At 43.7% G+C, this 22,861-nt stretch overlaps 1 protein-coding gene and 1 long non-coding RNA gene across 2 annotated transcripts in view; one reads left to right on the forward strand and one right to left on the reverse strand.

The window, feature by feature from the left end:
• Positions 1–4,126, reverse strand: part of LOC146074171 (uncharacterized) — a 22,615-nt gene extending 18,489 nt beyond the window's left edge. Inside the window, exon 1 of the long non-coding RNA XR_014473374.1 lies at positions 3,746–4,126. This is a non-coding gene — a long non-coding RNA (uncharacterized LOC146074171). The remainder of the gene's footprint in view (positions 1–3,745) is intronic.
• On the forward strand, positions 3,895–22,301 carry ATP6V0E1 (ATPase H+ transporting V0 subunit e1). Its single transcript, XM_083181991.1, has 4 exons — positions 3,895–4,132; positions 9,447–9,494; positions 19,833–19,953; positions 21,755–22,301. Exons 1-3 carry the CDS (start codon positions 3,939–3,941, stop codon positions 19,924–19,926), a joined length of 336 nt encoding a protein of 111 aa, XP_083038117.1. The 5' UTR covers positions 3,895–3,938; the 3' UTR covers positions 19,927–19,953; positions 21,755–22,301.
• The last annotated feature ends 560 nt before the right edge of the window (positions 22,302–22,861 follow it).

The raw sequence follows: 22,861 nt of genomic DNA on the forward strand, positions 1-22,861 counted from the left end.
GTTTTTCGCTTATCTATGTATTGTCAGGCACTGTGGAACCTTTGTGGCACTGTATCATCTGTTGTTACACAGTTTGTTCTATTATTAGTGTTTTGCAGCGCCATACAAAGGAACAATACAGGGAGACAAAATGTAATATTACAGTAAATAAATAACAAAAATAGAGTACAGGTAAAAAGAGCGCCACAGTTCAATACACATTAAGTAGTGAGGACTTGATTAATGTACTACTAGGGGCTGGTGGCCAAAAATGGAGATGAGTAGATGGTCACTGAGGGGCAGATTTATTAAGCTCAGTGAAGTGATAAAGTGTCTGGTTTTGATCACCAGCCAATCAGCTCCTACCTGTAATTTTTTAAACCAAGCCTGTAACTTCACAGTTAGGAGCTGATTAGCCGGTGATTAAGTACCAGCCACATTATCACTTCACCAAGCTTAATTAATCTGCCCCTCTGTGTTTGAGTATGGGAAAGCTGTAATGAGAAGAGGGCTTTGACAACAGAAGGGAAGAGGGCCCTGCTCTGAAGAGCTTACAAGTAGTAGGAAGAGGAGACAGATTACATGAGGCGCAAGCAGGTTGGAGGTGGCTTGATAGCAGGATGTAAGCAGACAGAGATGGTCAAAGCGTGTGGCAGGGGTCAGAGAACCAGCCTCAGGACTAAGGCAGGGTTGCCGACTTATAAATGCTCCTCTCCGGGAGAAGCCCGGAGAGGAGACTTTCCTTACCCGATCGGGGGGCGGGGCTTGACTGTGACGTCATTAAGCCCCGCCCCCGTTACGGGAAACAGGAAAAATGACTGATCTCTATGGAGGGGGCGGGGCTAAAATGACGCGATTGTGTCATTTTAGCCCCGCCCCCTCCTCTGAGACCCGCGGATTGCGGCATTTAAATGCCGCGATTCGGGGGGCTCAGGGGGGTCCCCCAGATTCCGGGAGGGTTGCCCACCCTTCCGGGGGGCCGGGAGGAGGACCCGATTTTCGGTAGACTCCCGGGAATTCTGGGAGGGTCGGCAACCCTGGACTAAGGGCCTTATTCTAATTTACTCTTTGTGACAAAATCCTTCTTAGATGGACAAAACCATGTGCACTGCATGGGGGCAGATGTCAAATGTTCAGAGAGAATTAGATTTGGGCGAGTTATTTTGTTTCTGTGCAGGGTGAATACTGGCTGCTTTATTTTTACACTGCAATATAGATCTCACTTTGAAGTAAAACCCCACCCAAATCTATTTCTCTCTGCACAAGTTACATCTGCCCCACCTGCAGTACACATGGTTTTGTCCATCTAAGAAGTATTTTGTCGGAAAGAGTGAACTAGAATAAGGCCCTAAGTTATGCAGCAGAAGGGTATGCTTTGAAAAATAGATGAGTTTCAGTGCCTGTTTGAAGCTTTGCAAAGTCAAGGAGAGTCTAATGGAGCCATGGAGTGTGTTCCACTGAAGGGGTGCAGCACGTGCAAAGTCCTGAACTTCAGCATGGTAAGCAGTGATCAGGGTGGAGGAGAGACGATAGTCGTCGGCTGATTGTAGAGGGCAGAAGGGAGTATGAATGGAGATTAGGTTAGAGCAGTGGTTCCCAAACTTTTTTGCACCCTAGAGCACCCTAGAGCATCAAAATGTTTTCAAGGCACCCCTAGGCCAAATGTTTCTTATTGAGAAATTTAGAAAAAATAAATAAATTAAGTAATTTGGGCGAGATGTACCAAGCCTTGAAAAGTGATATCATGGAGAGTGATAAACCACCAACCAATCAGTTCCAACCTGTCATTTTTCAAACACAGCCTGTAACATGGCAATTACGAGCTGATTGGCTGGTGGTTTATCACTCTCCTTTTTATCACTTTTGAAGCTTAGTACATCTGGCCCATTGTGTGTATATGTCACAGTTATGTGGTGAGGGACAGGATTTGCTCCTGTTTGTCCACATATATTATGATTGGCAGCCACCAGCACTAGTTTTGCCTCTTACATTGACACTTAATATTATGAATTGATCCTGGTCCACCAACCGAAGGCACCCCTGCAAGTGTTCTGAGGCACCTCAGGGAGCCTAGGCACACAGTTTAGGAACCACTGGGTTAGAGATTTATAGAGAAGTGGAATTATTACTCTTTATAGCAGTGATAGACCGTTCTATCACTGTCTACAAGTATAAAGTGCAATCTGCGGTACTTGTGTATTATCACGGCGCCCAGTTTTGCTACGTATGGCACCATAGGGAAATCGCATCGATTTATTCACTGCACTGTCAGCCCCAGGCCATTGCATTGCATGCCCGCAAAATCGCATGCGATTTTATAGGGTGTACGATGACGTTATATTAGCTATACAATAATATGATTGTATGTCCCCAAAATAGGTTTAACGCACCCCCCCCCCCCCTTCACTATCCACGCCACCCCGAAGTGTGGTGAGCGTAGCAAGCCACCGAGCCCGAAGCGTGGTGAGCGGACGCTGATTACTTTACATGTATTCCGCGACCCCTGGCAGGGCTCGCTACACTTTGGGCTCACCACACTATATAAAATCAACTCCACGCCGATGTGGATAGTGGGGAAATGAAAAGGTTGGAGGACGCATAATTTGAAATCATCCATGGTTTATGGCCAATGTCATATACTTTTGCCATCAATGGGGAGAACCAGATGTTTTCTTTTTTCTTTTTCCAAAGCCCAAGCCCGAGACCCACAGGCCAATCAGTCAAACAAAATGGATGACCATCGAAAGGTAAAAATATCGATGGTCATCCATTGCATAGTTTAGAACTAATGATGGCCAGTTACACTATTGAGGGAGGGATGGACAGAGGGGTTGGGATCATTGGGTCGACCTAAAGATGGTCGACAGTCATTAGGTCAACACCACTGGGTCAACATACTGAAAGGTCAACAGGTGTCTAGGTTGACATGGCAAAAGGTCGACAGGTGTCTAGGTCGACATGGAACAAGGTTGACAGGTGTCTAGGTCAACACAAGCATTAGGTCGACAGTCAAAAGGTTGACATGGGGGTTTTCATTGTTTTTTATCCGAATGTTGACACAGTCGTCATGGACACAGTTTTAAGTGCACCGCGTCCCCTCACATGGCTTGCTATGCTCGCCATGCTTCAGGCACACTATGTTATTCTCCCACCACGCCCTAGTGGATGGTAGGGCATGAAATACTGCATGTCGGCTCAAAAAATAGTGAAAAACCCCACGTCGACCTTTTGACTGTCAACATAGACCATGTCGACCTTGTTACATGTCGACCTAGACACCTGTCAATCTTTCAGTATGTTGACCAAGTGGTGTCAACCTAATGACTGTCGACAACCGTCCATATGCCGGACAGAGAGTGCCCATACTTGCCTACCTGACCCTTTCCATGATGGAGAAAATGCTCTGTTTCTGGACTTCCCTTGTAATGTATGATTGCCATCACCTGTGGTGAGCTAGTTAACGTATACGAAAGGCGTTTCACCACAGGTGCCGGCAATCATACATTACCAGAGAAGTCCAGGAGGCGGAGCAGAGCATTTTCTCCCTCATGGAGAGGGGCAGGTAGGCAAGTATGACAGTGCCTGGTCCTGGCTTCTCATCTGGGTCAATCTCCGGCTCTCTTGAGCTGGCGCATCATCACACACTAGCTGCAGTGCTGCGGCTACAGTACCACTACCCAGGTCTCAGTCAGGACGGAAAATGTGGTTTTTGGTTTGTGTCACTGATGGGCGGGGCCTGTGCCAGTATGGGGCGTGGCGCACGTACCTGACAGGCCGTAATTCCGAGGAAGTAATCATACGGTGGGGGCGTGGTTAGCGCAGGGACACCTCCTATTATCCGGGGCAAGCAGTGGGTGTTGGGTGGGGCTTTTCTTCGCCTCTTTCTTCCTTTTGGCCTCGTCCTACCCTCCAGGGGCGGGGCAGTGGTGGCAGTCATGTGATGGGGCCGGTGTAGTCACATGACTTTGGTAGTTGGCCTGTGTGTATGTGTGTCAGAGCTGCTGAGTTTATCACGGGATAGTTGGAGTTCCCTGTACAGCGGCAGCACCATGGCCTACCCCGGCCTGCTCATCCCGATCATCGTCATGACCGTATTCTGGGGTGTTGTGGGCGCTGTGCTGCCGTGGTTCATCCCCAAGGGACCCAACCGAGGGTGAGTATGATGTGAAAGGTGTTACCGTCATGTGGGAGCCCGGTGATCAGTGAGAGCGGCTGCAGCCCAGTGCCCTGCCAGCCTCCTGCGCCATGCCAAGTGCAATTGTAATCTGCTCCAGTATTTTTTTTTTCTCTATAGAGGGTTTATAATTAAAACAAAGATTTTGGTGCCTTAGAGTAAAATTAGTAAATATGAGTTTTTTTTTTCTTTTTAATGATCTATTATGTTATACTGTAAACTGATATGTATTGTATTATGACATAGATCTGAAGGCTCTGTTGCGCTGGAGAAGTGTATACAATAATATTTCTGCTATATGACATTATTTTACCCATGTTGTGATAAGTTTCCATTTATTTTTGTTCTGGAACCATGTCATGTTTAATAGGTCATTATTTATTAACAGTTATTTATATAGCGCGCACACTCCCATTAGCCCATGTCGTCTGACTATTTATTTATTAATGAACCTGTCGGTGGTTGGGAGCTGTTATTTGATCTTCACGCTGCGGAGTTTCCAGTGACAGCAGTAACTTCTGCTTTTCTGCCTGAAGTCTCATCTAGCACATCATCCAGTGACATTGGTACACACACTTTTTTCCTCACTGCCACAGACTGGCCAGATCCCCTGTGATTTTATTGAATAAACTGACAATTTGCAGCTTTTGTTTGCAGTCGGAGTTGTTTTTACAGATAAGTGCTAAATTGCAGCGAAGTGTGTTTGGTAAACACTAAAACTGTGTATCCCTCTCTGTTATATATATATATATATATATATAATGTTCTGAGGTCGGCACTCCACAAATGGTGGCAGTATAATTACCCCTCCAAGGGATGTAGACAGTGAATCGGTGCCCTCCGTGCTGGCTGCGGATGCAGGCAGAATATAACAGGATGTGTGGGCGGCGGCACTCGAATAAACAGACACAGCAGGCAGGTTTCCCAACGTTTCAAGACCACTAGGTCCCTTTATCAAGGTGCATGTGAAGTCTTCACATGCACCTTGATAAAGGGACCTAGTGGTCTTGAAACCTTGGGAAACCTGCCTGATGCACCTTGATAAAGGGACCTAGTGGTCTTGAAACGTTGGGAAACCTGCCTGCTGTGTCTGTTTATTCGAGTGCCGCCGCCCACACATCCTGATATATTCTGCCTGCATCCGCAGCCAGCACGGAGGGCACCGATTCACTGTCTACATCCCTTGGAGGGGTAATTATACTGCCACCATTTGTGGAGTGCCGACCTCAGAACATTATATATATATATATATATATATATATATATATATATATATATATATATATATACATACATACATACATATTGCAAGTCCCTGTTTCAAAGGTGGCAATTTATCAAGTAATATTTGTGGGTTATCCTTAATGGGGCCTACGCACAGTGATCACTTAGAAAATGCCCCTACATCGCTTTATGTGTAGGGGCCGTAGTGATGTGTGGTGCTATCACTCATTGATTAATATCCAGCATGCGGGATAAATCTATTATAGCCGGTGTCAGGGCCAGTGTTCTCACCGTAGAACACTGGCCCTGACAGATCACTCAGTGAGAGATCTACCATCGCTCAGACCGCTCATCAGCACATCTCCCTGTGTGTAGGCCCCTTTAGACACCTAATTTTGAGGTGGTCACAGCAAATACTAGGATCACCCGACTGTATGAATAAGGGCTCCCATACACTATGAGATTTATCTGACCTGTGAAATTGCATCTGATTTCCCTTGAACTTTCCTGGCAGCTTTCCAGGAGGCCTACATAAAATTTGACACTTGATGTGCCATTTTTTACATCCAATTTGCGTCAGATAAATCACATGTGATTTATCACGTGATAAATCACTTGTGATTTATCTGAAGCAAATTGGATGTGACATGAGATTTATCTGATGGGATGGCCCTATTACCTAGGGGTAATAGCAGAACCCCCCCCCCCCCCCCCCCGGGTGATATAGGGAGAATGCAATAAAAAAATGCAATATTCAGGAACATTCGTGCTGGGGTGCTACAAGCCCAGGTCACACAGGTGTTGTCTACAGGAACATTCGTGCTGGGGTGCTACAAGCCCAGGTCACACAGGTGTTGTCTACAATATGCCAATTTATATCCATAGAGCGCACTCACCAGACTTTATATAGTAAAAATCCAAATCTTTATTCTCTCCAATTAAAATCAGACATGACGGTCGACGTTTCGGGTCCTCATGCGACCCTTTTTCAAGACATCCAATCTGTCAGTTTCACAGCAAGTTGGATGTCTTGAGAAAGGGTCGCATGAGGACCCGAAACGTCGACCGTCATGTCTGATTTTAATTGGAGAGAATAAAAATTTGGATTTTAACTATATAAAGTCTGGTGAGTGCGCACTATGGATAGAAAAAAAAAATATATATATATCTCTATCCCCCCCCCCCATATCTCCTAAGGGGGGAGGTGGGGGCGTTGCTGCAGACTGGTCTTCAAGAACATGGCTGACACATTAGGAAACTAGTAAAGTGTCACACCATGTGATGAATGCAACACCACTATACAAGGCTGCAGTAGGGACTACATTTTCCATGATCTATACTGCGATGCCAGCATAGGAAGTACACAGAACACTCCCCCTCCCCAGTAAACAGTATGCACACAGACCACGGCAGAACTCCAGCAGCAGGGGAGTCGGGCTTCTGCCGGGACTGACAAACTCCTGCAGCACGAGGAAGGGAAGCTGGCTCAGCTGCCTTTTAGAAGAGGAGGGGGGCCCTGCTGCCCACACCACCACTGACCTCCAGCAGCAGGGGAGATGTACGGGGACTAGGTCTCTGCTGCACAGGCTGAAAATAAACTGCAGCAGGACGGGGAGGGAGGGGGGTGCTGGCTTAGCTGATTTTTAGCAGATGGGGGTCGGGCTGCTGCCGGAGCTGACCATGACACCCAGCAGAAGGGGAGAGGTAGGGGAGTCGGGCTTCTGCTGCACAGGCTGAAAAACTGCAGCAGGACGGGGTGAAGCTGGCTCAGTGTTGACCATGACACCCAGGAGCAGGGGAGAGGGGGAGTCGGGCAGTGATGCTCGCGCCGACAGTTCTGCCCACAACCATATTTGGGTCCCTCCTGGTATCCTCTGTCGCTGGCTCTTGAATGTGGGACGGACGCTGCTGCTGTCTCTTCCCCTCTCACTGGCTTTTCTCCCCCATTGCGCCTGCCCCCTCCGGTGACGTGTGTTCCGGATGTAGCTACTGTGGAAGTACCAGAACAGGTACACACAGATATATCGGATCTGAAACATTGTGGGTGCTAAAAAGCACCCACGATGTGCCCATGATGGGTCAGATTCCGATATATCTGATGTTCAGCAGGTCCGACGCCCAGATCCGATCTGATGTCAAACACATGCGATTTTCGGCCGATTTCATCCGATTTATCGGCCTGAAATCGGATGAAATCGTCCGAAAATCGCATAGTGTATGGGGGCCTTAAGGGCTCGCAGCTGACATCTGCCACGATCCTTCTAACAACAGCTTTAGCTGTTGTAGTCTATGGGCTACAGATTGCTGAAATTCCTGAAACATGGCAGATAAGAACCACTTGACCCATCTAGTCTGCCCCTTTTTTACTGGGAGAGAGTCCCTTTGCAAGCTGCCTCAACAATGTCTGCTGCACATGCACGGAAGACCACACGTGCACAGAACGGTATGCAGTCGGTAGTTCGATGGTATAAAGTTTGACAGTCAATAGGTCAACCACTATTGGTTATCAGGCCAACGCATGAAAACGGACGACATGGAAGAAGTTCACCAGTTCATTTTTATTTCTTCCAAAATGTGACATTTATATTTTACCATCCCAGTGGGCATAGTGGGAGAATATAATATTGTACCAGTGCACTAATACGTTGTCCATGCAAAGATTTTCGACGTAGACACCCAAAAAAATGCAAAAACTCATGTCAACCTTTCACTTTTGACCTAGTGCATTTTGACCTTTTTCATGTGTCCACCTATTGACTGTTGCACTTATTACTGTTGACAAAATGATCCACACCCCTGCAGAACAGCCCCAGCTGCTGGAGTAGACCGGAATAATGGCTTCTGTGCTCAGCTGACTTCCTTATACATTGCCGGTACTGGCTCCTTTCGGATTCCCTATCTCTGCAATGTTAGTGTTCATTCTAGCACCCGCTATCTTTGAGAACCCATGCAGTTCCTCTTCCCTGCCTGGGGTGTTGCTGTCTTCTGTGGTGTTTCTAGTTTGGTTTACATATCAGTGCTGATATACAGACCACACTGCACACATGGGTCTTCAAAGATGGCGAGTGCTACAATGAACACTAATGCATGTGATTTTTATGACATTCAGGCTAATTTCCTATTATCTGGTCTAAAACTTAGGGGGGATTCAATTCCCCCTGGTAGTAATTGTGTTGGTGGAGACCATTCAATTAGCCCTGTGAGCTGCGTCTTATTTTGGATTTTGTATCACCTGCCTCAAGCCTAAAATGGGAAAACACAGGCTTTATGGGATTTCCATTTTTTAGGTGGAGAGGGGGAATCTGGGAAAAATCATGAAAACATCAGTTTTTTGCTCCCCATGTCTTGGTGCTTATTGAATAGCCCCTAGGTAATTAATAAGTCACTAAATATTAAATATATCTACATAACAAGGAAAATAAGTTGGGTCAAATCCATGGGTGTGGTATCTGAAGTCAACATTGAAAAAAGTGAATTTGCAATGTACTTTTTTTTTTAATCTAACACTAATGGGACCTACACATAGCGATGAGAGCTTTGTGCTTTACGGTTTAGCATTGGTCAGTACACAGCGCACAGATGTATACGAAGTGATCTGTCACAGCACATGTTCTCAATAGAGAGAACATGGGCGATGACTAGATATTTCAAGCATACTATATAGTCAGATTGCTTAAAAAATATGCAAAAATTGTTGCGTGTGGCATGGCATCTGATACAGTTTTAACGTCTTAGCAAGATAGATATACAGTGCTACAGACATCGCGATCAATCGTTGCCATAGTGATCTAATGCAGCACGCAGATGTAAAATGCTGGCCGAAGGTATCTTGTTTTTTTTTTCCTTCTGATGCCTCCTGCAGGCACTGTTGCATTTTTCGATCATCGTCCATCTCTGAATAACGCCCTTTAATTTTCAAAGTTGTAATATAAAATATAGAGATATATTCTATTTTCTGTCCAAATGTGATAGTTTTTATTCGGTTGTGAGGACATGGTTAAGAACAGCCCTATGTCCTGTGATTACACCAAATACAGTGTTCTGTCTTACAGTCTTGTTTCTGTTGCAGGGTTGTTAATACCATGTTGGTGACGTGTGCCGTCTGCTGCTATTTGTTGTGAGTATAAACAGCCCCGCTCTGAGCTAGTATACACTCACCATCCCGCTCCCTCTCCTCTAGTCCTTTGATCTGCATGACAAATGTTCTTACCGGCCATCATTCTAAGGATAAACATGTGATTTGTCTGTATCATGGGCCTGGTTCACACCGGTTAGCAAGGCTGCGGTTTCTGCAGATAGACAACACCATGCACACTGCATATAGGGCACACGTACTATGGGGGTTATTCTGATTCACCTGGAAAGGCACAATCACTCTCAAATGGACAAAACCATATGCACTGCAGGTGGGGCTGATGTTAGATTTGGGTGTTTTATTGTTTCTGTGCAGGGTAAATAATGGCTGTTTTATTTTTGCACTGCAATACAGATATCCGCTTGAAATACAACCCCCAACCAAATCTGACTCTCTGCACATGTTACATCAGCCCCACCTGCAGTGCACATGGACTTCTTGTCCATTAGAGAGTGATTGTGCCTTTGCGAGTGAATCAGAATAACCCCCTATGTGCAGAGAGAGTTAATTTTGTTTCTGTTCAGGAAAAATATTGGCTTCTTTATTCTTACACTGCGATTTAGATTTGGATCACACAATAAAGGTTAATTTTACTAAAAATTTCAGGACAGTTAACATATCAGCATACCTCCTGACTGTTCCTACTTAAGCAGAACAGTGGCATTTTTCAGGGCTTTTTCCCACTCGTGAGGGGAAGCTGGATAGCTGCGGTCTCCTGCTGCTCTTTGCATGCAGGTATGGCATTTCCTCTGAGGCCATGCCCCCCCTAATTATGAGCTAATAGTATTTAGGGCCATTATTTAATTAGCCGCAATGAAATATTGTGTGCAAAAAATGGCCCCCAAAAAATTTGGGGCTATCCGATTTGGATGCATGCAGTCAAAAACCTAGTAAAATCGACTGTGTTCTCACTAAGGAACACTGATCAGCACACATCGCTGGTGCATTGCATGTGTGTGCCAGCCATGTGTGCTGAGCGATCAGTGCTTAAGCACGTCTCTCAGCATGGGACTCTCGCCACCTTTTTGTGTACGGGGTTTCACCCCTCATTACGGATCCGTAAAAAAAACACCTTTGTTTAGTCCTTTCACCTTGTTTTTACTGCACGGCTTCTGTTCTCTCCTTTTTTTTATGTTTATTTTGGTTTTTGATGCTTGTTTTGTATGTTTTTAAATAGAAAAAATGTTATCCTCTCAAGTAAACTTGTACTAAGCAGTGTGAAAACAACTTACATTAACAAAAGTGCATTAACATATCAGCAGAAGAGTCTGATTGAGTCCATTTGTTGTATAAAAAATAATACATTTGCGGTGTACAGGCTGGTCAGCAGTCACATTGTCAAAATCAGTGTTGATAGTTATGTTGACATGGTAAATATGTTGCTGCTTACCATATCAACAAAATGTTGACCTATCGACATGATAAAATTCTCAAAATTTACTATTAAGGTAAGGGTTAGATTTGGGCATTAGCGTTACGTTTAGGAATAACTTATGGTGCGTACACACGGGTGCAATTTCAGCACATATCGCTGGGAGTATGCCAGTGATTTGTGTGTGCTGTCGGCGATGAATCGCTGGGTGCGCGCTCCCGTGTGCAGCCCCTGATGGTCGCTGGTCGCAGGAGCTTGCCTGCCTCTTCCCCCGGCAGAGTCTCGTGATTATCAGCGACCATCTATGGTCGCTGATGAACAGGAGTGACACTCAGCAATATATCTCCCCCGTGTGTACGGGGCATTAGAAATGTTATATTGACCATATCGATACTTCATGATTGTTGTCATGGTCAATATCTGCCTGATTTACAAAACTCATAGCTGATGTTGTATTTTGAAAAAATTCACACTACAATATTCTAAATACATTTTCTAAGGAGGGTTGTAGGATTTTATGATGTAGTAATTTGCACAAAGAAACTCAGCCAGATAATCTCGGTTCCAGTGACCACATTGTGTGTGCAGTCACATCCAGCACGAAGCCTAAATGGGCATGAACTGCAAATATTGCTCATTGCCTAACAGACGAAATGTATATGTCAGACCCAGGGCTGTGGAGTCGGTAGATAAATGTTCTGACTCCGACTCCTCTGTATTAATATGCGAATGTATTTGATACATTCCTTGAAGGAAAGAAAGGCAACATACATATTATTACTACAGAAACTAGATGCTGGGAAGCCAACAGTCTACTGTATTGAACAGTTTAAGCAAAGGACAAACACAATGAAAAGAAAGTTTTATTATTTTTTTTATTAATTAATTAAATGGCTGAGTAGTAGCAGTAGGCATAAACATCAGGAACAGGAACTTTACCAGTTCAAAGATAAAAACCACAATACATTCTATACCAAGAAGCTGTTCCATCAAGTCGTTCTAAGCTCTTCTAGCTATAGAGAAGAATCTTCACTCAATAGGAAAGGTTCAGCAGTGTGGAGCATGAGTTCCGCATGCTTTGTGACAACAACAAAAATCAACGAGCCACAATATCCGCTGGTTTGCTTTCTCGTCACCGTTCAATTCATGGACACAAGGAACAATTTCTTTACCGAATCGTTACTGGCGACGAAAAATGGTGCCTGTACATCAATATGAACCAGCGTAAGGAATGGCTTAGCCAAGGTAAACAAACGACCCCGCGCATGAAACAAGATCTTCATCCGCGTAAAAAGATGTTGTGCGTATGGTGGGAGAGCTTGGTTGAATGAATTTTTCGAGTCTACACCAGGTGATTTCTACCAACGAGGTATTGAAAACCTTATTGAACGTTGGAAATAACTTCTAAACTACAAGGTAGAATACATTTATAAGTATTGGTGCTCCGAGTTGTGCGTTGTGTGCCATATAGTGAAGCACATGAAAAGCATGCTTTTTCATGGTCACTTAACGTGTTCGTTTTGCGGTTACGTGAGGCACTGCATGCATTGGTCTTTATTCTTACAGTAGAAAAGTCATTAATTATAATTGTCGGAGTCGGTGTATTGTTTGCCGACTCCGACTCCAGGTACTTGAAATTTCCTCTGACTCCTCGACTCCGACTCCACAGCCCTGGTCAGACCGGTGTTTCCTAAACTCAAACCTCAAAGACCCCTTGCAGTTCTGGTTTTCAGGATATCCTTGCTTGAGCAACTGTGTCATATTTAGCACATCTGTTATTTTGATAGGTCATATGTGCTCAAGCATAGATATCCATAAACCCTAAACTGCAGAGATGCTTTGAAGACCAAGTTTGTGTAACCCTGTGCTAGACCTAGTTTTTTACCCCTCTTTGGAGACTAATACCCCTTTTTCATCGCAACTCGGACTCTTGTTATTGACAGGTTGGTGATGTAAGGACCTGAGTTGTGATGTGAAAGCACCAAAGCTTATAACCCGGGTCCTCCAACCTAGCTATTTGACCCGAGTTATAATTTAAACCCTTGTTGTAAAATGGGTGACCCAGGTTTAGTATTGGGTCCAACCCAGCTTAGCAATGTGAAAGGGGTATTAGTGGTCAATACAATTATCTGACAATAATGCAAGTTGCCGTAGATGGCAATGGTTTCTTTACTGGCAATTGCACCCCAAACTCTAACCCTTTGTGGCCAGATTTTTGCCCAAATGTTCTCAGAATTGCTCAAAGCCTATAGGACTGGGAGCACTTTTCTCTGAGTTTGGACTGCCATAAAGTGTAGCTGCTGCGATGACTCTGGAGTGTGAGAAACTCCCAAATAATTTTTTTATTGATCCCTATGAGCTCTACATATATTGCTTTAGGAAAAAGTAAATATAGTCACTTTAATATTTTACAGCACTGTGATATAATGTTCCATTGCCCCTAGGGCATGAGGCTGTGAAATAGAATAGTGTTTCTACAACAAGGCACATGCTTATTCCTTATTCCTCCTGTATACTATGCCATGATATTGTTTTTAGCCAATAACAAGTAGAAAGTCAACAATTTACTTTGAGATTAATTGTGTCCAACTTCCATTCAGTAACCTGCACCATCAGTGACCGCATATCTCCTTGCTTATTTCTGGCTTTTTCTGACCTGTTCCCGTTAGAGACTATAAAATCATGACCTTCATTCAAAACAGCTGGTTTCAACCTGTTGCATGACCCAATGTTCTTATTTATAGTGTACACAGACCATGTCATACCACATGCCTCATGGTTTGGGGTGTGACACTTCATCTCATTTATATATAAATAGTCAGAAAGGAAGGCATTAATGGAAAGAATGCTGCCTTTTTCCCACAATTGTTGGTGACTAATATTTATGAACAAAATGAAAGACCAGGTTACTCTTCACCAAATGCGTTTATTCATATATAGTTCTGGGCAGTACGGATGGTGTGATGGTTAGCATTACTGCCTGGGTTCAATTCCCACCATGGCTCTAACTGTGCAGAGTTTGTATATTCTCCCCGTACTTGTGTGGATTTACTCCGGTTTCCTCCCACAATCCAAAAATATACTGGTAGGCTAATTGGCTCCCAACCAAATTTACCCTAGAATGTCTGTGTGTGTGTGTATATGTGGTAGGGAATATAGATTGTAAGCTCCACTGGGGCAGGGACTGATGTGAATGTTCAAATATTCTCTGTTAAGCGCTGCGGAATATGTGTGCGCTATATAAAAACTATAAATATAATGGCACAAACAATTTAGCTCAGTGTTGTTCTGTGGCCATTGTACAGTATGTTCTCTGTAACATTCTCAACTGATTTCTAAATTGCATCTGGAAGTAAAATCTGCATAAGGAACCTGGTTCTGGGTTGAGAGTAAAGCAAAGAAGGGGAAGTAACTGGGCACCTAAGAATGACATATAACACTACAGGTGGGGCTAGTTTACAATGGGCAGATCCTTTTTTTTTCCCCCCATAAATTATGTAGAAACAAAATCTTCTGCATAATTCTATGACTTGTTACTGTGACTATTAGCCTAACGCTAGAGATTTAATAGAAATCTCCTGCAGCCGGCTAATTAGTACGGCAGGTAGCAGTCCCCCTTATTATCAGTCTGAGCACTGAGTTTGGTCCCGTAAATAAACACGATCCACGGAGGGCATAAAGCCCTTTATGCTTATGGAGACCTATGTGGTCCCTTCCCCACTGGCTCCAGAAACTGACACTGAGCAGTGTCTGATACCCCCAGCATCAGACACTGTGTGAAAGACTCCTGCGATACAGCCACGTTCTCACTTGCAGGGACATCTGTACTTGCTACCTCTGTCCCTGATATATATGGAGCCACTTGTTGAAGAGATGGCACATGGAAGAGCTATGGAGACTGTAGAGGCAGTGTGATTCTGTGGACATTGGGCCACATTCAGGGTTGCCGATTATCAAATGACCGTGCATGCCTACTTTGTGCGCAAGGCGTTCACACAAGGTATACAAAAGAAAAGAAGGGGGGTTTTGAGCAGCGCTTGGGGGGAAGTAATAATATAGTTATGAAATTTCTGTGGGAAAAAAGGGGGGTTATGGAATAAAAGATTGGTTGATCTAGTACAAAAGATTTATTAATCTAAAAAGGAATACATGTAGCCAGAATACATAATACTTTTAAAAACAATTCATAAAAAGTTCGTATCTCACCAAACCAAACTGGGGGGTGTGCACGGCCCGGAAAAACTGGTTACTACTAAAGATCCCGGAAGTGCAGATTTGCGCACTTACTTACTACCCCCGTCCAATTGGACCATCAAGTTCCGGCAGCAAGGCCAAGGTTGAGGACTATATCCCGCTCCATTACATCCAGCGGAGGGAGACGGTAATTTTTGCCAACTTGGGCCGCTCCTGATCAACACCACTGGTCCTCCCCACCTTCTGCCCCACTGGGGACACAAATCCAGTCCTACCAGGACCTGTGGGACTCTCCCGGCTGTACATACCCTGCAGTCTGGTGCCATCACTATCTAAATTACCTGTCCAATTTGGATTACAAATTTTTGCAGTAAGGTAGAGGTTGAGGGACCCTATCCCGCTTTATCACATCCAGCGGAGGGAGTCGGTTATTCGTGCCAACCTGGGCCGCTCCCCAACAGCACATCTGGTCCTCCCTCCTCATTGCCCTATTGGGTTTACCATCACAGTTCCACATGGGACTTTCCGGGCCGTGCACACCCCCCAGTTTGGTTTGGTGAGATACAAACTTTTTATGAATTGTTTTTAAAAGTATTATGTATTCTGGCTACATGTATTCCTTTTTAGATTAATAAATCTTTTGTACTAGATCAACCAATCTTTTATTCCATAACCCCCCTTTTTTTCCCACAGAAATTTCATAACTATATTATTACTCCCCCCCCCCCCCCCCAAGCACTGCTCAAAACCCCCCTTCTTTTCTTTTGTATACATAGTACAGGACTAACTATCCTGTCATCGAGCAGCAGCTAGGGAAACGCCACTCGAGCCAGGCGCACCTGAACCCTGACCTACCTAGTGTGGTCTGGGTCACCTCCATATCTTTTTATTGTTCACACAAGGTAGCCTGCAATTGGTAGCCATCGCAGGCTGCCCGTAGGGTGTTTGGGGGCTGGAAGTAGCATTTTCTGGGAGTGTCACAGGAAAACACAGGCGTTCCCTGGCCATTAGGAGGGAGTGCCGCGGACGTTATCAGCGGCCTTCTACCCACACCGATCGCAGCCCTGCGTATGCCAAGACTTACTCAGCACTGCGACAAGAGGGGAAAACCATTTTGATAATGAGTGAATTTTAATGGTTTTCCCCTTGTGCACAGCTGCGATCCCATTCACAACCCTGCATATGGGCTGGACAAATGCGAATGCAGAGGCATGGTGTTCACCTTATCGCTGAACTCTGAAATCTCACAGACCAGAGATCAGGTCTGAATTACCCCCAATGTTCTGTTGAGAAACCTTGGGTCCTGGCATACATGTGGATGTTGCCTACCCAGACATTGTTGCACCCCATCATGGCAACATTATTCCAAGATGGCACCTTGCTACACAGTTATGGTGCGAGGGATATGATGGAGGTCAAGGTGTTGACTTGGCCTCCAATATTCCCAGATCTTATCCAATCGAGCATCTGTGATATGTGCTGGAAAAACCAGCATCAGCCATGGACTTACCTCCTCCCAAATTAAAGGACCTGCTGCTACTGTCTTTTTGCCATATACCACAGGACACCTTCAGAGGTCTTGTTGGGGGGTCAATATATATAGATAACTTAATTAGTGAGTGTGTTACATTTATGCTGTGAAGTATATTGGCTTTGCAGTTACACTTATTTCTATATCCCATTATTTGTATCCGGAATACAATGTATGCACCGTATACAGTTTATTTAACGTCAATCAATCACTGAAACAGTGTTCTCAAAAAATCGGAGTGTGACTCATTTCTAGTGGTTGTTATACACTCTGGCACATCACTAGTCCTTTGTTTCATACCTTAGATTATTTTCGTCATTCTGCCATTAAAGGCATCTGAAATATAACTATTTCTAGATAGATTTACAACAACAAAAAAAACTCTTATCTTTTCTTGAAACAGAATCATAAGTAGCTGCTGGAATAACTGGGGCAGCGTTATAGAAGTGTGTTGTATTTAGCAGATCTGTAGTCTCCTCCATTTAGCTAGCTTTTTGTATTTTTTTTTTTCTCCTAAACTGCAATGCAACAAATCAGACTGAAAGTGCTGCAGATAAACCTCCTGAGGATGGAACATTCTTTCTGGGTTCTTGCAGTCACCACGTCAGTATTTTATCACATTCAATAGACTGGCACGTGAGGTGTACCGTCTGGTTCCAGTTTGGTAGGTCAGCCTGTTCAATAAAGGTTCGAAAAGCCCAAAAGGACTGGCAATAGTTGCCAGGTACAGCCGTAGTGGAGTGCGGCACCGTGTCCCAAGCGTGGCAAGCAGAGTGATACTCTAGTTGGGGTTGCATGTGGTTTAATGTTGCAAATGAGTGAAAAAAACAAGAAAGACTGGTGTCAACCTTTATGTCAATCATTTCCATGTTGACGCTTTAAACCTGTCAACGACTCACATGTCAACCTGTTGACCTAATACACTGGAACTGATGATCCATACCTTACTGTCTTCCTGTACTTTGAAATGGCAAATCGCTTTTTTTAACTGCCATTGTTAATTTTTCGTTTTTATGCATTACGACAATCTCTGTGTCTGTATTTTGGGCTACAATTTGAATTCCGGTGGTTTTTCTGTGTATGTGTGTATGGCAAAGTCTCTGTGTCTGGCTCTATAATGGCTATAGGATCAAATTCCATTTGAGAGATGTCCTCCTGGTCCTGAGCCACACTTTTTCCACAGTGTCCTTGTCAGGAGACTTGGGGTAAATTTACTAAGATGGGATGAATTCCATAGCAATGAAACAGTTTCTACTTCATATTTATTGGTTGCTATCTATTACATTCTAGATTGTGCTAAATAAATATGAAGTAGAATAGCACCTTCTATGACGTAATAGATAGAATGTGATTGGTTGCTATATATTATTATGTTCTAGAAAGTGCTTAATAAATATGAAGTAGATTCTGGTTTGTTGCTATGGGCAACATGCCATCTTTAATATAACATGCATATTTAACCCTTATGGGGCAAACACGGGGCGATTTAAGCCCCCTTTGTAAGCGATCTGACTAGAATGCTTAGAAATGAAGCACTCATCGCTTTGTGTGTATGCCTTGCATCGCCTTCGCCCGCAGAGATAGGCAGTGCACACACTGCTCAGCACGCATCACAGGTGCATTGCTTGTGTGCCACAATGTGTGCTGAGCGATCTGTGCTTAAGCACCTGGATCAGCACAGAGGCTCCATCGCCCTGTGTGTATGGGGCTTAAGAGATCCAATCGCTTGCATAATTCTGGATGAGCCCAATAGGCGACATGTCTCCTATTATTGGTGTTTGGAACAGAAGCAAACACTGCTGAGTAAATGTCCCTTTCCAACTATTTTCTCCCATGGTGCTGTGGCTTCATCTGCATTTAGATACCATTTCCTGTTTGGTTGTGTACCTATGATTGAGAGTCCCACTTTATGGTGCACTGCAGCAGGTCCACCTTAGGTCCATCTTCTTCCAGCTACCCATTAGTAGTGTTCTCTAGGGAGACTGATGCACAAATGTAACTGTCTCCTCTATCACAATGGGCGGTATTCAATGAGGCAGATTCGCCAAGTTTTATGGCGATTCTGTGTTTTTTTCGTGTGTGCCGGCGATTTTTGGAGCTGAAAAAGCGAATCACCCTATTCAACGACCTCTATTCGCCGATGACGACCGGCGAATGAAGCACCAATCGCCTAATGTTATTCTCTACAAATCGCCGGTTTTTGTATATAGGAATTTTCATGGGGATTCGCCGGTAGTCGACGGGATTCGCCATGAATCGCCAAAAGTGTATTCAATGAGAAGTTGGCGATTCTTATTTCTTGTTTCATATCGCCGTTCCTCACCGAGTGTCCCTCGTCATCTTTTTATGGTGAACTTTGTTATGAACCTGTGAAATAATTGGTTTTAAGTGTTTAATTTCACTCTGCAAGTGTAATCTAATATTATTTGCTGCCCTTGTGTGATTTGATGGTTGTAGAAGTGCTATACAAATATATATTTAATTTTTTCTGGTATTTTTTTTTTTCTCCCACAATGCACTGTTCTTACCCATGGTGCACCTCACTTACCCATGATTCTCCTCCCCACCTCACTCCTTCGTTTGGCCTTTGAGGAGATTACACAGCTTTTGCAGTCTGCTGTATTGGAATCGTTTTTTCAGGGTAATTTGCATTTTTCTTGCATTTCACTGCAATTTCTTACAGTACTGAAGCTGTTTAGGGAAACGCCGGATTGGCTGAGAATCGCCGTTGGGGGCGGCGATTCTCAGCCACGTTGAATAGGGTGACACAGCTAGTCCCGGCGACTCCCGACGAATCCCTACGCGTGGCGAATCGCCGTAAAAAAACTGGCGAATGGCTGGCGAATCTGAAATCAGAATCGCCGTGACCAACGATTCACGTCATTGAATACCGCCCAATGTCTCCTAGTGACTGTGGACAACTCAGTGCCCCTTTAGGTAGTGTTTTATTTGCCATATTAGAGAATCTATTGGTTACTTGGAACCTATTTGTGTAAGAACAGTGTGACCATAATGCATTCTAATCAACTCCTAACCAAATGAAATGCATACATTTTAAATCGTTTTATTAACCTATCTGTTCCCAGCACCTTGCTCTCTTCAGGCAGACTTTGTAATACATTTCGTACAAATACAGGGTGTCCGATAGTGGGTATGTCCCCTTTTTGTGTTTGGTGTGTTCTTGTATCTTATGGTCTTTCTTTCACATTGTTTTTGTATACAGCTGGCTCATTGCTATACTGGCTCAATTAAATCCTCTGTTTGGACCTCAACTCAGTCATGATGTAATCTATTATCTGAAAAACCATTGGCCTTAAACCAGTTCACCTGATTTATTTTTAAAGGTAAGAAAATGAAATGTATATATTCTATCTATCGAAAAAGAATGATGCAGGAAAAGGCCATCATGAGTTTTTCACCCATTTTGACATTGTCAGCCATCCTAATACTGGCACATATGACTACTTCCTCCCTGTGGTCCTTTTACAACTAAATAATTAAATACCTTTTAAAAAAATTGCAATAAACAGCCCAAATATGGAGTGTATCAGCCTACACATCATTCAATATATATATGTACACAATTAAATATTTATAACTGTGCTGTGCTAGCACTGAATAATTAAATAGGTGTAATAAACAAGTACAAAATGTTGCAAATCACAACACATTAATAACAACAATTCTAACAAACTGTAAGCGAAAATATGAATAAACTATCAGTTTAGTATTAAACTATAATATATATATATATATATATATTTTTTTTTTTTTTGGTACTTGTGTATTTTTGTCGTACGATGAACAGATCGCATGCCCTGCACCCCATGGCATACGATGCGATGCGATTTTGACCCCCTATACGACCAAAAATCGTATAAGCACCCTAAAGGGTGCTTTTGAGCACTCAAATGGGTGCTTACAATGTTAAATGCACCCCCACGCCACTCCCCCACTATAAACGTGAACCCGAAGCGTGGCGGCGGTTCTACGACCTTTTCATACCCCCACTATCCACGTCGGCGTGGAGTTGAGAATAGAATAGTGTGGCGAGCCACCGAGCCCGAAGCGTGGCGAGCGCACGCGGATACCTTCACAGGTAAACGCGTCCCTTCGCGGGCTTCACAGGTATCCGCGTCCCCTCGCGGGGCTCGCTGCGCTCGCCATGCTTCGGGCTATTCTATTCTCAACTCCACGCCGACATGGATAGTGGGGGTATGAAAAGGTCGTAGGACGCGTACCGCCGCCCCTCGCGGGCTCGCTGCGCTCGCCACGCTTCGGTTTCACGTTTATAGTGGGGGGGTGGCGTGGGGGTGCATTTAACATTGTAAGCACCCATTTGGGTGCTAAACATTGTATAAGCACCCATTAGGGTGCTTATACAATATCGCATCGTATGGCATTGTATGCCATGTACAATGGCATACAATTTCAAAATTGTATGCTATCGTACGATATCGCGTTGCATCGCATACCATCGTATGCGTTATGGTATGCGATGCGATGGGCGCCGCCAAAATACACAAGTACCTTATTTTTTTTTCAACTTTGTGGTAGTAGATGTATATCAATTTGTTGGGATGTTACAGTCTCTTATACCCCATTCACATTTCAAAGTAAATTATCACGTCAAGCCTTTCCAGCTGGTAATTTGCCTTTCCACACGGACCATTTCTTGTGTAAAAGTGTCAACCCCGGTTGACATTCCCGGGTCTTTGACCCTGGAATAAAGCAGTGTTGAAGACCCCGGGAATGTTGACCCTTTCATACAAGAATAGGTCCTGTGTTCAAAGGCAAATTACTGGATGGAAAGGCTTGACCCGGTAATTTGCTTTGGAGTGTGAAAAGGGATAAGCCTTAACTGGCAAATGACCCGACATTCAAATGCTGGGAAAGGCTGCATTATCAGACCAAGCAGGTTCATTCCACAAATTCAGAGGCTGCTGGTGACTGACATCACAACTGGGTGGGCACATGTAAATTGTGACATCTAGCACAACACATCGGGCCAACAATCTGTAAATGTGTATGCGCTTACTGAAAATTGGATCGGTCAGCATTGGAGTACATGTTTTGCAACGGCTTTGAAATATTCTGCTGCTTTGATATGTGTTCTTTAACAACCTGCCTTCTCTATTTTTTCAGGGGAATGAAAACTTGCCTTAATGGTCTTGATCAAACACCAAAAATGCCTTAACTGTATTCTGTGCCTTCTTCAGTCTGTTCTACAGTCCTCACACACAACAGTGTTTCTGCTCTGTATTACTTCTTGGGAGTAACATTTCATGTCCTCCTTTTTTTTATTTTTTATTTTTTTACTATTTCAGTTCCAATACTCTTTCAGGTTAATTAATTTTAAATCTACTAATCCCACAATATACTATTGTACTCGGTGGACTAAGGGATTCATTTTGTATTTTTAATTTCTCTTTATTTCGGTGTCCTAATCATTGTGAACTCTATTTCACTTAAAAAATTTAAATGATAAAATAACAAGAATGTCTTATTTATTTGTATTGGTGTTTTTTTATTTTTATTTTTTCCTCATCTTTATTTTTAACAAAGTACATTCCGTTCCTGCCTTATCTCCCAATGCAACAATTCAATGTGTGCCTTTTCGCTGCCACATCATCTGTATGTATATTTTTATGAGACTAAAAGATGATTCTATTAAAATAATTAGAAACTTTAACTTTATTTTGTACAAATTTTATTTCCTGCTGAAGCTATTCAATTAGAGGCACTTTTTTTCTCACCCAGTAAATTACACTGAAAACAGCCTATTTATCTGGGATTTGTTTTCAGGTCTGTTCAGACTTGAAAAAATTCCTTGGTAACTGCAGCCTGTGCACTGCAATTGTAATTTTATACCGTGTTCTCACTGCGAGTGAGAAATACAAGTTTTTTACACGGCATTAAAATGCCGGAGACTGCAGGGACGGACCCCCGTTCTCACTGCAAGGCAAATTCCTGGGTGAAGAAGTTCTACCCAGTAATTTGCCTTTTAACACTGGTTTTTATGCAGTGAGAACGGGTCAACCCGTGTCTGCATACCCGTATCTCAAACACTGATAAAAAGAAGGGTTTTAACCGTGTATAAGATCCAGGTATGCGACCCGTTCACGCTGCAAAAAAACAGTGTTAAAAGGCAAATTTCCGGGTCGACATGCTAGACCCAGATATTTGCCTGCAGTGAGAACGGGGTATAACTAGTCCCATAGGATCCCATGTTAAATTGCCACGCATAATTGA

Source organism: Crinia signifera, chromosome 4, assembly GCF_055691185.1.
Source record: "Crinia signifera chromosome 4, ASM5569118v1, whole genome shotgun sequence".
Lineage (NCBI taxonomy): Eukaryota > Metazoa > Chordata > Amphibia > Anura > Myobatrachidae > Crinia > Crinia signifera.